Source organism: Microcaecilia unicolor, chromosome 5 (assembly GCF_901765095.1).
Source record: "Microcaecilia unicolor chromosome 5, aMicUni1.1, whole genome shotgun sequence".
In the NCBI taxonomy this organism is placed as follows: Eukaryota; Metazoa; Chordata; class Amphibia; order Gymnophiona; family Siphonopidae; genus Microcaecilia; species Microcaecilia unicolor.
Genome location: NC_044035.1, coordinates 272,966,459 through 272,984,349, shown reverse-complemented (window position 1 = coordinate 272,984,349; position 17,891 = coordinate 272,966,459). Strand labels below are relative to the sequence as shown.

Genomic DNA, 17,891 nt, shown 5'->3' with positions numbered 1-17,891 from the left:
TTTTAGTACTATGTACCTGCAGGTAAGTGTCTTGTACTTGGGGCTGAAGAGTGGCTTCAGTATATGCCCAGATGATATCCCAACACACAGACACATGTTCTTACCTTAGCTTTGGCCTCTCTTGCTGCCTCAGCTTCAGCCGCCATGGCTCTCTGCAAGGACTCGGGTAGCTTCACATCCTTCAGTTCTACTCCTTCCACTTTCACACCCCATTCTTGTGTGGTATCACGCAGGTTAAGCTGAGGGCAACACAGAAAAATGAAAGAGGAGCAAAAATACTTTCCAAGCCAAAGAGCAGAATGCAAACAAACATTCACTTAACCTTATTTGGCAGGCTTCTGGTTCGCACAAAACGTGTAACATAATACAGAAGAAAGGGTGGAACACATTAACCTACTAAAAATGATGTTTCCTGAAATACTGAGATCTGGATTTGTTTTTCAACTTCCAACTTAATTGTAACTTTGCAATTCTAAATTTTGGACACTGATGGGTCAATATTCAAATGCTGAGGTCAGTGTTTTGTTTTGGATTTTTTAAAAATGCTGATTGCAGCATTTAAGGGGCCCTTGCACTTGCTGGTTTTGGCACTCGCCGATTCCTGTGCTAGAAAATTATTTTCTAGCACAGGGGGTGGGGAGAAGGCATTGCGGCAGTAATCGGGCAGCACATGGCCATCGCCTTGCGCTGCCCGATTACCACCAGATTAGCGAGTGAGCCCTTACTGCCTGCTAAACAGGTGGCAGTAAGGGCTAAGGAGTAATGGCCACCCGCCAATTGTTAAAGCAGCGCATGGCCATTACTGACATAAATGCAAAAATAGACCTTTTTCTGCCACAGTAAAAAGTGGCCTCAGCATCAATACCGCAATGGAAATAAGTCAAAAAGTTTAAAGTTAATTTATTGACAAGAATTTTAAAAAAACTTTAAAAGCTAAATATGGTAGAGCTGACCTATGAAGATGATGGATGTTGTTAACATTGCCATATAAGATAATTATAGTTGGCAATGAACATTGCTGAGGTCAATTGAATGATTTGATGAAAAATTTATATAAGCTGTGAAAAAATTTTGCATATAAAGTGTGTTATATATATATGATTTTGGACACTTGAAGAGTACAACCCAATACCGCAGGCCACTTTTTACCACAGCTTGGTAAAAGGGCCCCTAAATTTCTTATGTATATTCAGCATCATTATCTGCATATCTGCTGTATGTTATTACCACTAGGGGTCACTCTAGTGGCTGCACCCGGTCCAGTGATCCATATTAGGAAAGAGCGCTGCCCTGTTTCTACTGCTCCTCCCCCACCGCTCCCCCTGGGCTAAGCCAATCTTTCTAATGCAGAATCCCTTATGACCATGACAGAAGAGCTGCTTAAAGAAATATTTTTAATCAAGCACAGGAATTGAAAATTAGATTCAATCAAAGGGGATGTCCGCAAAAAGTGGTAAATAGAGAACTTAAAAGTGCTTATAATTCTCACAGCCGCAAAACCAAAAGGGGTTCAAAATTTCCACAGAAATTCAACAACACAAAAAGAGGTGGAAAAAGAGACCAACTTCAAGTGATCAAATAGAATGCCAGGATGAGATGCTCCAAAACACAAGAGAGGGAAGAAGTAAATTCATGGGGCACCAGAGACAGGGATTTGCAGACCTCCAGATAGGACACTGCAGACTCAAGCCACCCGCAAAGCTCAACTGGGGACTAGTTGACCAACTAGTTGACCAGAGAGTGGAGGAGTGGCCTAGTGGTTAGGGTGGTGGACTTTGGTCCTGGGGAACTGAGGAACTGAGTTCGATTCCCGGCACAGGCAGCTCCTTGTGACTCTGGGCAAGTCACTTAACCCTCCATTGCCCGCCGCATTGAGCCTGCCATGAGTGGGAAAGCGCGGGGTACAAATGTAAAAACTGGACCAGGGAGAAAGGACTCAGAACCAGAGGCTGAAAAGAATGTCCATCCCCTGCTAGAGATAGAAAATAAAGAGAAGCTAGACTGGATGTCAAGAGAGCTATGTCTCAGCTCAGTTTTCAGATCTCTATCTCCACCTGCTGGTTGATGGACCCAGCTATCCCACAGATTCTGGTTCAGTGGGAAGCTATGCAATGGAAAGGTAGATGCTTAAATCACAGTCATCAAGATGAAACAAGGAAAAGTGTGCACACTCACTGGAAAGTGCACACTTACTTATGGGAACTCACTGGGAACGTGTGCGCACTCACTAATTCTCATATGCATTCACTACCTGAAACTGATGATACATGTGTGTACCGGTATTATAAAATACAAGCAAACTTTGCAGATGTATATCCCTTTTTTAAGATACAAAGTTACCTGAAATCTTTTATGTACACTTTCTCTCCCATGTTAAAATTGCTTCCAATGCTTACCCTTTCTAGTAGACAACTCCACTCCACTCCACCTTTTTATGTGCCTACTAGTAAAAGAGACCAGTTTCTGAGGAAATGAAACGGGCGCTAGCAAGGTATTCGTCGCCAACACCCCCCCCCCCCCCCCGGCCAACCCCTTCGTTGTTCTGCCATTGCTCCGCCCCCAGTGTCACGACGTTTGATGCGAGGGCGGGGCCCGGAGCGATTTCCCACCCCCCACCTCCCTCCCTGCCAACCCCTTCGTTGTTCTGCCATTGCTCCGCCCTCGAGGGCGGGGCCCGGAGTGATTTTGGTGGCTTCACCACCACGAACCTTCGAACCTGGCTTCACTGACGTCAGTGTCCTCAGAACGTTGAGGGTGAGTTTTATTATAGTAGATACCCCATATAAGCCTTTCTAAGTTACCCCTTAAGTGATACAACTTAATACATCAGTTATTAGCTTTGGAGAGCCCTGCCCTCCTCCATCAGGTCAGTGCAGAATTTTCTAGTATATTGAAAGAATGCACAAATATTTACAGGTAGCCTTACAGCTGTGGTGTTTGTTCAAGCTGTAAAGAGTTGGAAAGTAAAAAGGATGAGAAGGAGGTGATGTGTTTGCAGACGGTGAGAAAACAGACATCAGAATTGAAAGATACAGGACGGCTCTGCTGGTAATGGGTAGGGCAGCTTAAAAAAAACAGAACAAAAGTCTTCAGTGAATTCCCCATAGCTGTATAATGCTTGTTGTTGAAAATGACCAACCTCCTTCCAACTACTTACACTTTATACATAGAAGGAAACAAAGTAGACATAACTTCACAGTATCACCTAATCTCAAAACTAAAACTGCATTCTCTCTCCATCAGAGGAATGCTTAGGAAATCCCCTGGTTAAACATACCCTCTGAATGACAATTCCCCTCACCTTCTTGCAAAAAAGAAGTGTTGTAACCTGTTCTTTTGTTATCCTTTTTCAATAGAAGCACCTTCCTATTTGAACCATTTGTTAAAGAAGTAAAATAAAACTACATTATCAAACTATATGCATCTTTCCCATCTAAAAGGTTCCCTTGTCCCCCTTCTTGCCTACTACCACCTTTTGAATCAATCCAATCAGAAGCAATGGACCCTGCAAGATGCTTTGAATGTTTCCTGCTTTATTGATTTATCATCTTTCAAAATATCAAACGGTGGTTTACAATAATACAATTCTAGGGGGGGGGGAAGTAATGAACATGACCAACACATAAGGTCATAGGTGCCCTGTATAATAGGCTTGGAAACCCCAACCTTCCCCTTTTTCTTGCTCACTCTTGTTACCACTTCCACCGGACTGCTGCCTTCCTGGGTTGGAGGAATGTAAACTTGTTGTGTTGGAGAGGTAGGACTAGCAATGCTAGCAGCAGTGCATGCAGGGAAATGGTCTCACACATCTTTCCTGTTGATTTTACCATTGCTACTGCTAACCTGGGAAGGGCAGCAAGACAGACAGGTCAGTGCAGAATGAGAGGAGAGAGAGAGAGAGAGAGAGATGATCATTGTACGATGGGAGGAAAGAAAGGGTCATGCCAGATGGGAGAAGGCAAAGAGAGAGATGGGGTGATGATGGATTAGGGAAAGGAGAAAGAGACAGAGAGAGAGAGCGAGCAATGTTGAATGTGGGAGAGGGGTATGGAAGAGAAATAGAGAGAGACGAAACCACGTTGGATTGGGGTGAAGAGATGGGGTGATACTCAATTGGGGGGGGGGCAAAGAATGAATCAAGTGGGGAAAAGCATGCGTATGTGAACAGCTATGTTGTCTCTGTGTGTGCTTTATTCATAACTTTCCCTTCACACGTCACCTTTCCAGAAAAGGAAAACAAGCAGACCCTAATTTTTAGCTGCAATGGCAGCAGCATCTTATGAGTAAGCGTGGTAGCTGCACAAGTATATGCTTTGAATGGAGTGGCCTAATGATTAGAGAAGCTGGATTGTGGAGGAGGGGATGCTGTGTGTTGGGGGATGGGGATGTGATATGGCCAGGAGAGTAAAGAACAGGGGAAAAGGCAGTTTGAAAGAAGCAATTCCCTAACTGCTATTTTTCACTGTATCAAGGTTTCTAAGCTACAGAAGCTCGAACAGAGACAATTGGCCCATTTTTTAACTTAATGTGTCTCTTGGCCAGTTTTTCCCCATGCCAAATTTCATCCTCTTCTGTTAAAGTTTTACAAAGGTTTTTGGCCCCAAGACAAATAAACATTAATGCCCTATGTATATTTCTTTCTGACATGGTGGGTTGGAAAGAAAAAAAGAAAATAGAAACAAAACAAGCAAAAAAATAAAAAAATAGAAAAAATATATATATTTGTCTTACTTCCATCTGGTTTGCCATTTGCTCCCGTTCAACCAAACTTCCGAGAGGTTTTTTATGCCCAGTATGTTCCTGAGTGTGGTTTGGGCTAGCATTTGAGTTGCCAAAGATATATTGTCCAGCTTAAAAACTGAAGCAAGTGGATCCACTATACGGTAATATAAAACCGCATCCACCATGATGGTGACCGAGTCCTTGGTCAGAACCTGAGAAGATAAGGCAGACATGAAGGTAGTTACTAACAAGAACACAGCCCAGAAGCACAGAATTCAAAATGCTGCCAAAAAGCACACAAGATTTTAATATTTCAACTGAATATATACAAACCCCCTGTTTAATAAGCCACGCTAGCAGCTGCCGTGTACTAATGGAGAAACAGCCCATTTACTTTGAATAGGCTGTGTCGGCATTGCTGGGCAGCTAAGTAAACAGGGGGGAAAGCCTTTTGTTTTATGTAGGAGTTCCAGTCACCTATATCTTAAGTAGTAACAACTGCAGTGAGAGTCATTCATCAGTGTCCAGCACAGAGACTTGGGGGGTCATTGTAATAAGCTGTGTTATCCTTTAGCACAGCAGTTAACTACCCATTTTCCAATACTACTGTTATAGTAAGATTTGTTAGTGTGGAAAGCACAGAAGTAAAGCCACCGAGTTGGGGGGGGGGGGGGGGGGGGTAAGTGCTTGTTCAGAAATATTTGGTGTTTAGAAAATGTACAGTTTGATGCTCCTCCTGTGAAGAGTTCACTACAGGGGGATCTGTTTGCTTTTTGCATTTGCTGTGTTATTGATGATTTTGCTTGCTGTGTTTTTCAAGGCTGTTTGATAAAAAGAATTAAAAAAAAAAGTAGTAACACCACCATGCTAAAGGGTAGCTTGGTGGGTATGCAAAACACATGCAAAAAAAAGGTGAATCCTTAATTATTCCCAATGGTAAAAACTGCTACGTTATGCTGTTTTTTTATTTGCCTTATTTATTAGGATTTATTTAGTGCCCTTTTGAAGAAATTCACCCAAGGCGGAGTTCAACAAGATCAATCTTGACATATGAAAAAAATATCAACAGAAAAAAATATTCAAATAACAGTACATATTTTAGCATAGTATGGTACTCCACATCACCGACAAAGAGCAGTGAGTCCACAAGAAAAACAGTCCAGGATACAAATTAAAATGTATTAAGTTTCACAAAAAATTTTTGAATAGTTTATATATGGACAAATATCAAAAGCACATCACAATAAACATATAAAATTTTGACGAAAGATCAAACCACCAACACCTACTGAAAACAATGCTCATCTTCTTAAAGACCTTTTGCCAAGAAAACATCTGCATAACAAGCTTCAAAACTAGAAATAAAAATTATAAGTTGTGTTATGTACATACGTATAAAAACAAGAAAAACAAAAAATAAGAATGCATACGCTTTATCTGTTTTTTGTTCTTATGTGTGTATGTATGTTTATGGACATTTACATTTTACAACAGTGATAGCAAGGGGGTCACAACCAGGAGGGAAGCTTTTATTGTGTGTGTGTGGGGGGGGGGGGGGGGGGGGGGGGGAAGCAGCAGGGCAGTTTTGGTTATAGTTTTGGTTTCTACCAAAACTGAAAAACAATTTTGGCGCAGATTCGGTTTTGGCAAAAAACGAAGATCCTGGGTTTAGTCGGGCTCTATTTATAATTTTTAGTTTTGAAGCCTGTTATATAGGCCTCTTACATAGTAACATAGTTTACATAGTAGATGATGGCAGATAAAGACCCGTACAGTTCATCCAGTCTACACAATAAGATAAAACCCTAGCATATGATGCAATACAACATATGTATTCTTGACCTGTCCTTGCCATTTTCAGGGCACAGACCTTACAAGTCTGCCCGGCACTGGACATACTCTGTAACTTCTGGAGTTCCTGTAAAAGCCCACTCCAGCCCATCTAGATCTGTTTAGCCATAATCGGGGCACAGACTGTAGACGTCTGCCTGGCACTGGCCTTATTTCCCCATTAAGATGAAAATGTTTTCAGTGTTTGTTAGCGGGTAGGCGCTGGTGGTTTGATATTTCTTTTTTTTTTATAATAATTTTTATTGACAAGAGGAATAAACACAGCCTTCAACCATATAATCATAAACCAACAGTACCACACCACAAGAGATATATGGAATGACGCAGATGTTATGCTCTGTTATGTAGTGATAGGTCACAGAATTTGTACTAGAATTTAAGAAGTTAAGTGGCTCTGATGTGTTATACAGCAATGGATTTGTGAGATTTTGAATATTTATATAGATATTTCAGTAGTTAAACTTTTATGCATTTATTGCCATGTTCTTTTGATAAGTCATATCTATTTTATTTATTCTTTATTTTTTGTTATGTGGCCCCACCCCCTGGGAGCTGAACCACACCCTACAATTACTTTGCCCATGTAGTCAGTAGCCATTACCTCAGGTGTGATTCCCTCCCAGGCAGTGGTGTGCTGGCACCGGCTCGCAAGAGCCGGTTGTTAAATTTTCTTCCGGCTTGCGAGCCGGCTCTGGCTCTCCTCCCTCCCTCCTCCCTCCGGATTCGCCTCACCGCCCGCTTGTTTTTTTGAATTCTTCGGGGCAGGCAGTCTTGCCTGCCCGCTTCCAGCGCTGACTGTCCTCCCCTGCCAGTTCGCGCTTTAAAAATGGCCGCCGAGACTTCCAGAGGCGGCCTCGCGAGACTTCTGCTGAAGTCTCAGCGGCCATTTTGAAGCGTGAATCGGCAGTGGGGGACAGTCAGCGTTGGAAGCGGGCAGGCAAGACTGCCTGCCCCGAAGAATTCAAAGAACAGCGGGTGGTGAGGGACCAGATAGGGAGGGAGGGAGGGAGGGAGGGAGGGAGGAGAAGAATTCGCCAAACAACTCGGGAGGGGGTGGCAGGGGGGAAAAGGGAGTCACTGCTGGGCATGGGTGGATGGAGGGGGTCGCTGGACATGGATGCATGCAGGGCAGAGGAGGGTCGCTGGGTATGGGTGCATGCAGGGCAGGGGAAAGGAGGGTCACTGCTGGACATGGGTGCATGCAGGGCAGGGGAGAGGAGGGGAGAGAGAAGAAATGCTGGACATGGATGGAGGGGAGAGAAGAGTAAGGAAGGAGATGAGATGAGGGAAAAGGAAGAGAGGAGAAAAACTGCACATGGATGAAGATAAATAGGCAGAAGCTGAGGACCAGAAATGAAGAAGAAAGGAGGGAAGTAAAGAAATAAATGGAAAGGAAGCCCTGGAAACAGAGTTAAGAGGACAGATAGCAGCAGAATCGGATGGATACTGGGCCAGCATGATCAGAAAAACAGTCACCAGACAACAAAGGTAGAAAAAAATCTATTTTATTTTCATTATAGTGTTTGGAATATGTTCACTTTGAGAATCAGGTGCTCAACATTAAAAGTTTATATTTATTTACGGCATTTTATCCCACATTAAACATAAATTAGATTGGAACCTGGGATCATTTAATTTTTTTTTTCCAGGAGAGAGTAATGCATTGTCGTCGTCCCCCCCCCCCCCCCCCCCCCCCCGGCTATAGCCAGCTCTGCAATTTTTTTTGGGGGGGGGGAGGGGGCGCAGAGGTAGACCGGGGAGAGAGCCTGTTAAAAATTTACCAGCACACCACTGCTCCCAGGTGAACAGGTGTCTACTACAAGGGAAAGGGAAAGGTTTAAATTATCCAGAACCAGTTTAGAAACAACTTTAGTACTGACACTTAATACTGTTGTAAAGAATAGCTGCATTTAAATTCTTATTTGTTCAAATACTAATCTTGAAGAACTCAGTGACAGATCTCCATAAAATCATTTACAATTTGAGAACACGGTCCCTTTACAGAGCTGGAAACTCTCCAGTTTTTTTTTTTTATCTCCAAACAGCTACTGTTGTATAATGAACAGTCTCTGCTATCAGGTAATATTCAAATCAAACTCAGGTATACATATAAAGTATCACATACCACGTAAAATGAGTTTATCTTGTTGGGTAGACTGGATGGACCGTACAGGTCTTTATCTGCCGTCATTTACTATGTTACCCAACTGTAGAACCAGGATTCTACTTTTAAACTTCAGTAAACTCTAATTTTAAGTAAGCCACCAAAATTTAAATAAAATAGGCTCAGATTACAATATTACATCCCAGTCTCTCCATACCCTGAAGCCAAGTTACACCGCGAGCTTCTAATTTAACTAGTTCAGATTCACTCCACACATCAATTATAGAACCCCTTCAAGATTTCAACACTGGGCCCTTATACCAAACTCTCAAACACAAGTCTTCCTCTCATGATAAAACCCACCAAACTGACTCCATGGACAGTTTTAGAATCTTCCCAGGAATTCTGCCAGCTCAAACACTGCACATGCTGCATTCCAAAATTCCTACCACCCTCACACACAATTTCCTCTAAAATTATTTTTTAACACATTTAAATACATTCCCCACACTTTCCCTTACCTGAACAGGATCTTTTTCTTCAGCAATGCAAATTTTTGCACATGCACCGATGCTCCTTCAACTGCATGGCTCTGCACATGAGCCTGCAGCTCCCGCCGCTATCTCCCAGGAAACAGAAAACTGCCACATGCGAATGTGTGCATAGCCAATCAAGCCTGCACTCGATCTGGCCACAAAACTCTTTAGGAGACTCTCTGGAGCCCTTCCCAACTTTGGCCACAAAACCACAGCTGTCCTCTTCACTCGGTACCAGCCCCGTTACTCAAATCAGGCTGGTACCGCTCAGGCCTCAAATCTTGGCGCTGCTGCGCATTCACAGTCTGTCTGACATCACCACCCCAAACATGGTGACATCAGATGCCAACATGGCACACACAGGGCTTTCTTCTGTACTCCTGCTGCCACAAATGCAGCCCATTGCTGCCTATTACCTCCTGCAACCGACACGCCTACAATGCCCGACATTGTAGCACCCACGCAAATTTCAGCACCCTTTTTGGCTCCCGCAAAGACCGCACCTCAGGCCTCTCAGCACTGCTCTGGACTGCTTTCAGGAACCCTAGCAACTCCGAGCTCCCAGCCTCAATCCTTCACCTGACCCCGGACCCCACCAGGTATTTAAACATCTTTAACCCTACTGGGTTACGTGGAGGGGCATAATCGAACGCAAACGCCTATCTCCATGGGCGTTTATCTCCGAGAACGGAGAATGTACGTTTTTGAGCTGGGCATTTGTTTTTTTTTAGCGATAATGGAAACTACAAACGCCCAGCTCAAAAACGTCCTAATCTGAGCCATTTGGTCGTGGGAGGGGCCAGGATTCGTAGTACACTGGCCCCCCTGATATGCCAGGACACCAACTGGGCACCCTAGGTCAGTGCGGTGGACTTCAGAAAAAGCTCCCACATGCATAGCTCCCTTACCAGGGGTGCTGAGCACCCAACCCCCCTCCCCCAAAACCCACTACCCACAAATGTACAACACTACCATAGCTCTTAGGGGTGAATAGGGCACCTACATGTGGGTACAGTGGGTTTTGGAGGCCTCCCATTTACCAGCACAAGTGTTACAGGTAGGGGGGGATGGGCCTGGGTCCACCTGGGTGAAGTGCACTGCGGTACCCACTAAAAGTGCTCCAGGGACCTGCATACACGCAGGCCTCTAGGACTTGTTGCTGCTGTATAACATTGGCACACCAGTTTACACCTGAAGACTAATCTCTCCGAAAACGTCCTTTACTGGAATAAGCACGTTTACTCACAGTTAACTGCAGATCAGAGGTTGTGCCCCAATGGCAACGAGTCTCCCTGGTACTGAGATTAGCAGTAGGTCAGAGCTGGCAGAATGCTGTGCCCTCTTTCAGCCACATTCAAGGTAAGAACTAAGTTCTCTAACGTGGCTAACACATGAAAGGGATCTAAAACCGGCTTACAAAAATGGCCACTACCTCGTGGAATACCGGAAACAAAACTGGACACACTCTCTGACCCAGTAGGCAGGGGGAAAAGCACCATGGGAGAAGAGCCTACCAACTACCAACATCGTGAGACTGTAACACAAGCTAGTGAAATCATGGAGCCCAATACCCTACACCCACCACAATGCAATGCTGATGTGACCCTGTACTGCACCTGAGAGCCACATCTGACCCAGGGAAAGGCTGTGACAGGATCGAACACATTCTGCTGTCATGGAGGTGGGTACGGCATTTGAGGCTGGCATAGAGGCTGGAAAAAAAGTTTTTTAAGTGGGGTTTTTTTGGTGGGAGAGGGGTACTGACCACTGGGGGAGTCCGGGGAGGTCATCCCCGATTCCCTCCAGTGGTCATCTGGGCAGTTGGGGCACTTTTTTGTGACTTGTTTGTGAAAAAAAAGGGTCCAAAAAAAGTGACCCAAAATCGCGGTAAAAACGCCTTTTTTTTTTTCCGATTATCAGCTAAAGACGCCCATCTCTCCTCAGCTGATAATCACTCCCCAGTCCCACCTCCACCACGCCTCCGACACACCCCCCGTCAACTTTATTCGTTTCCGTGACGGAGTGCAGTTGGAAACGCCCAAAATCGGCTTTCGATTATACCGATTTACTGTAGGCGCCTTTGCGAGAAAAACGCCCATCTCCCGATTTGTGTCAAAATATAGGCGTTTTTCTCTTTCAATTATAAACTGGATTATATTCCTTAAAAAAAAAAAGTTTTTAAATCCTTCCGGGACAATGAATAAGAAAAATTATGTTTTATATTTGATTGTAACTTATTCCACACTTGAACAGCCTGGTATGAGAAAGAACTTTGCAAAACGTTTTAAAATCTTACTTCCTTAAATGTAGGACCAACAAAATTCATACAATGCACCGAACCTGTAAAATATCCAATATAATAAAACTCAACCTCAACGTTCTGAGGACACTGACGTCACTGTCAGGTCCTCCGGGCACTTCCTTCCGGTTCGAAGCCTTCGTGGTGGTGAAGCCACTGAAAACACTGTGTTGGGGCCCCGCCCTCGCGTCAAACGTGATGACGTCGAGGGCGGAGCAATGGCGTCAGTGGCTTCACAAACAACGAATCAGCAGACTGAAGGTGGCGTGCCGAGGTCCGCAACAATGGCGGACAGTGCCTTCAGAACGCCGAAGGGGTGAGTAGGGAGGGGGGGGAGGTTCGGAAGGAAACCGTGCTAGCGCCCGTTTCATTTGCGCAAGAAACGGGCATGTTTTACTAGTTACTTAATATTTTAAGTACCCCTGTGTGAAGGAGCATATAGGAGAAATCCCCAATCTATCTTAAGAGACAAAACAACCCTGGTCTACCTTGACAGAAATTTAGCTAAGGGACTTGGGACGGAAGATGGTTCCAAAGAGAGAGGGTTAAAAATGAGACCCAGAGTAGACTAGGAGGAGGAAGCCCTGCTGGAGTATGCTCAGGCTGTCTAAGTCTGAACCTTTTTTCTTTTGAAGCTTACAAAATAGGTTTTTGTTCTTTAATAAAGCATTTTGTGTGTTTGAAACCTGACCTCAGCCTGATGTTTGTCATAAAAGTACTTTACCACAAGTAGCAGAACCCAGCTGCTGGCTTTTAGTATCACACCCTAGACAAACTATGTGATGACACCATTCTTCCTGGTACAACATTAAGCACCTACATCTTTTTTTTGGTAATAGTAATGTCTATATGTTGATTTTAAGATAGAATTGACTAAAAAACGAGTTTGGCAGGTATAAAATCTGGGATACCCTTCCAGTTGATTACCACTTTTCTTTTTTTTAGATGTTAATAACAGTCAAAATGTTTAGTGATTCATAGACCTTCAGTTAGGTGAAGCTAATGTGGACCCTCACTAGCTCTGTATGCCCCTGAGTTCAGGACCAAGGGTGTAGCCAGACCTCCACGGGAGGTGGGGGGCACATTTTGGCCCACCTCCCACTGCCGCTGGAAGGTATGTTTCATTAAAACAAGCATGTACGGCGCTGAAAACAGGACAGGACGCCAGGCAATGTAAGACAAGCGTGAGACAAACGCCTTAGCTGGCAGGGGTGGGGGTTGGGGACCCCCGCCAGTCAAACCAGGGGCCCCGGAGCCAATTTGGGGGGCCCAGGCCCCCGTAGCTACGCCACTGTTCAGGACCATTCCAACTTTGTAGAAAGGAAGTGTATACTAGTCTGCTTCAGCTGCCTCTGCTGTGATGCTTCTACCTGCTGAACATAAGTCAAAGGTCTAGAGAGTGTGTGGTAGATTAGAGGTGGCTGTGTGAGAAACCTATTTAGTTTATGTCTCAAGAGCAATGTCTCCAAATGGGTTACTTTTGCTCATAACATGACAGTAATGAACCTCACCCCTAAGCCAGAGTATGTGGAATATGATCTTAGTCTCTCATATTTACTGCTACTTGCTGTAGTAATTGCCAGGGGCGTAGCTACGTGGGGCCATGGGGGTCTGGGCCCCTGTAGATTTGGCCCTGGACTCCCCTGCAGACGACCCTCTCGACCCCCCTCCCGCCGCCAACCCGCTGTCGCTGTCTGCTACCTTTGCTGACGGCGGACCCCAACCCCCGCCAGCCGAGGTCTTCTTCCTTCGTTCTGAGTCTCCTTGTGACTCTGGGCAACTGATGTGTAGGATGATGTAATAGTGAAAAAACATTATACGGAGCAAAAAAATCCTGCTCAAACTCTATCAGGGTGAATTTATGTGACCCCCCCAAACCAGTCCCCTAAGTGTTGCAGAAGACACGCCTGGTTATATGAGGACAAGTTAGGTAAGCCCAATTCCCCCCTCCTACTTCCCAACATGACATTTAAACGCAGCTTCGACTTTTTACCCCCCCCCCCCCCCCCCCCCCAGCAAAAGCGACTAAATAACTTATATAGAGCATTCATGTCTTTACGAAGCAACCGCAAAGGCAATGTTTGCAGAACGTAAAGCCACCGCAGGAATACGACCATTCTCAGTAAGCATATCCTGCCTGTTAAAGATAACGGAAGTTCATTCCATTTACTTAACTGTTTTTTTTGTTGTCGACATGAGCTCCTCTATATTCAAAGAATATAGGGACTGGACCTCCATAGATAACCTTATGCCCAGGTATTTAAACAATTTCTCTGCCCACCTCAAGGGGAAAGTCCGGCCCCAACCCTGCTTCACCTGTAAAGAGGATGCCAACGCCTCTGACTTCATCAGATTTAGTTTAAAACTGGCATAATCTCCATATTCATAGGAGCCAACGTTTCAAAATGATTGGGGGTGCTGAAAGTTTTTTTTTTTTTTTTTTTACAGGTGGTGCATTCCCCCCTAGAAATCGCTGGGGATAATTTGAGAGCAGGAGACTCGCCGGAGGCGGTTCTGACCCAGTCGGTGGGAGGAGGGTGCTAGTGTAGAGCACAAGGGGCAGGTGCAGGCTGACCTGAGCTGTGCTGGGGATAGAGCCTCCAAGTGGCCACGGGGGAACCCCAGGTGGGTGGGTAGGCGTTTCGTGACAATTAGCAACTAGGAAGACTGGTAAGCAGGGGTAGAAGTTGATTTGTTTGCCTTCCTCCCCCCCCCCCCCTCACACTAGCTTGGTCTGACCCTGCATAGTCAAATACTCACACAGAATACCTCAGTAATACTTGCATTTAGGGGGGGAAGTTATCAATGTGGGCTATCATAAGATGGAATATTTTATTTTACCGCAACTCGTGCTATTAGCACAGGTCCCATTTTATGCAATGAGACCTACTCACTAATAACCCAGGTTAACAGTAAAATAACACATCTTAACAGTAGCCCACATTGATAACCCCCCCCCCCCCCTTTAATGGCTTAGTTAAGTTCCAGGCTCTTGAATGTATGCCTCCAGCTCTCACCTCCTCCCTTTGGGCTATTAAGCATGATCTTGGTGATAACTGGTAATTAGTTAATCAAAAAAAAAAAAAAAAAAGACAACAAGCCATCAGATACTAAAGCAGAAGACTACAAACAAAGGATGAAGCGAAAGAATGGATTCTCTGATAAATATAGAAAGTTACAAACTTCCCAAAATATTCATAACCATAGCCCCAAAAGCAGTTTTTTACAAGTGCATACTGTCCCAAGATCAAACAAAACTGTATTGATCTTATCGAGAATTCATAAACGACAAATGTAGCAAGCTGGAAAATATTTCTGCAAGAGTAAAAAGGTTTATGAACTCAGAGTGAGGCAGCTACAATTCCATCCCCCACCCACACATCAGTTTATCCTACTGATGGGAAAAAGTGCACACAGCAAAAATTTTCATAAACTTTCTGTCTGTAATTTTTTTAAACCTATTTTTGGACTCTTTTGGTTTCATACATTTGTTTTAATAACAATTTTTTAACATGTCCTAGAACTTTTTAATGCATGTTAATTGGAAGAATGTCACACCCTAAACTGATTTAGCAGGTGAACCCATGCTACCTGCCGAGGCATGGAATTCAGGCCCCGGCAATAAAACAAAATTCCTGCAGCTGTGGTGGCATAACCCTTGCCCCTTCCCAATTACCTCAACCCAACCTTCCTGCCACCTCCCCCCCCCCCCCCCCCCCAGGACTTCCCCAGGCATATCCATGGTCATGTAGTGGAAACGGTCCCCACTCCATCCCTGTTGGGCTCAGGGATTCAAAATGGCAGATATGACCCCTAGCTGTAGTCTTGCATTATTACTAGAAGGGAGCCATCTTTCCATTTAAGGGCAATTGCTTCCACCCCTCCCACTAGAAAACCAAAGATACACTAGATAAGTTCTAAGGTGGGTGATGGAAGGATCAGTTTGAGGACACTGGAGAGAGGCTTGGAAAAGGATGGGTTTTTGCATCTGGTGGGTGGGGCTTGGCTGCCTCTTCTTTCACAGAGCCGTGGCCATGCTCCCAGACTACCGGTACAGTGGAGCATTGTGTAGTTACACTATCAGCATTCATGACAGCTAACACACAGCCACCTGTCAGTGTCAGCTACGCCCTGTTGCTACCCATGTCCTGCTCCTACCTGTACTAAGCAACTACCACAAGATTTTTACTACACTGATTTTTTTTTTTAGAATGCATAGCCATTAATGTGGATCCAACTTAATCCAGCTAGTGTGGGTATTAACTATGTGTTAATACCCACACTAGCTGCTTTGTACAGCTTAGTAAAAGACCCCCTACATTTTTTTATGACGCACTACTGAACGTACACTAATGCACATCCTCAATGGAACCAGAAAAGAAATGGAGAGGCTGGTGGTAGCATCAGTCCACAGAATTATTTTAAACTAGTAAAAAAGGCCCGTTTCATTATGAAATGAAACCGGCGCTAGCAAGGCAATCCCCCACCCTCCCTCGCTGTCTCGCTCTGTCCCCTCCCACCCTCCCTCCCAGTTCAAAGCCACCCTCCCTCCCTGCCTTCCTCCCTCCCTCCCAGTTCAAGGACTCCCTCCCAGTTCAAGACCGGCCTGCCTCCCTCCCACCCACCCACACAGGCCTCCCACCCACCCATTTCAAGGCCCCCTCATGCTCCTCCCAACGAGTTCCAGACTCCCCCTTCCCTCCGATTTCAACACCCCCCTCCACATTACGGACCCCTGGACCCCCCTGCGGCAACCCCCTCGACCCCCTCCTTCCAGACGAAAACACTTCCCCGCCGCCGTCGCGTACCTGTGCTGACAGGGGACCCGACCCCCGACAGCCGAAGTTCTGTTTTCGTCTGTGCCGGCGTGTTGCTTGCTGAATGATCATCTGTTGAAGTTTCTGTGCGTGCGTCTGACGTCAGACGCACGCACAGAAACTTGAACAGCTGATCATTCATGAAGCAACGCCCCGGGTCGCGGCAGGGGGGTCCAGGGGTCCATAATGCGGAGGGGGAGGGTTGAAATCGGAGGGAGGGCGGAGACTGGAACTTGGTGGGAGGGGCGTGAGGGGCACACGTCATGATGGTGCCTAGCAGACCACAGGAGCCACGGTCCCAGGCAGGACAGAACGCTGGAGGTGAGAATTATATATATAGAAAACCATCACAACAGAAGCTGGATCAATGTTAAAGTGCAACTGTCCTTGTCAGGAGTGAGAAACACAAGGTGGAATGGGGTGGGACAGGGTCTATACTCAGGGCCAGCTTAACCATTGGAACAGGTGAGGACCTGGCCCAGGGCGCCGGTGATTAAGGGTGCCAAAATACCCAGCCTCTGACCTCACCTGGTTTGCAGATTAAGCCTTTTCTTCCCCTCCCTGTGGGTCCGGCAGTGCTTCCTCATCTCTCTCCCTCTCCCATGGTCCTGTAAAGTCTACGTCAGTTGCCAGCAGCAGCATGACAGGCTGCCTTTGGCCAGCCCCTTGGCATTCCCTCTGCCGCGTCCTGCCCACAGGAAATTGCCTCCTCGTAGGACTACTCACATCTTTCATCCTGTTCACTGCTCTGTCTATACCACCTTCTGGGAGCACTTTTTCTACAGTTAACCAGGGGAAAGAGAAGAAGGTTACTGTTAATCTTAATTAATTCAAGTGCAACATGGTTTGAACACTCATGGGATATTGTTTTGTTTGTCTGTAGCCTTGAACAATATGCACCTGTTAAAAAAAAGTTTTGTGATTTATTTGATGAATAAAGATATGGAAACATTTTAGACTCCCCTACCCTTACACAGAAAATGAAATCCTTCTTCCATGTTTGCCCAAATCCTGATTTGTGCAGTCTGATTTATTTTGCTGTCTTTCCCTCCTGCTTAGGTAGTTGGAAAATCCAAATAGTAACTAAACACTTACTTCTTGTGGTGGAACTACAAAAGCGATTGTTCTTAGGTCAATACGGCGAAAGTCATCAATGCAGGGAAACACCCAATATATGCCTTGGAAGGAATTTACAAAAAGAAAAATCAGATTAAGAGAATAAAGAAAGTAATCTACATCTGTTTTTTTTGTGCTTTGTCTGTCTTAACGTTCAGAGTGCTTCACTGACATTTATCATAACCCAGGTAATTCCTTTATTACAGATAACGATTACTGTTTCTGTAAAACAACAGAGAATTCCAATGTGAGGTCTCAAAATCAGAGGGGTCCTTTTACAAAGGCGCGCTAAAACTGGCTTGCGGTAATGTAGGCGTAGGTTTTGGGTGCACGCCGATCCATTTATCAGCGCACCTGTAAAAAAGGACTTTTTAAAATTTTTGCAGAAAACGGACATGCGGCAAATCAGCCATTGACCTAGCGGTAAAGACTCACGTGGTAACCGG

The 17,891-nt window shown here is 45.1% G+C and overlaps 1 protein-coding gene across 1 annotated transcript in view; it reads right to left on the bottom strand.

Moving 5' to 3' along the window:
• LOC115470736 (erythrocyte band 7 integral membrane protein-like) overlaps positions 1–17,891 on the bottom strand; it is a 47,465-nt gene that overhangs the window by 9,363 nt on the left and 20,211 nt on the right. Inside the window, 4 exon segments of the mRNA XM_030204227.1 lie at positions 105–239; positions 4,732–4,769; positions 4,772–4,934; positions 17,425–17,507. Of these exon segments, the coding sequence (XP_030060087.1) occupies positions 105–239; positions 4,732–4,769; positions 4,772–4,934; positions 17,425–17,507 (419 nt within the window).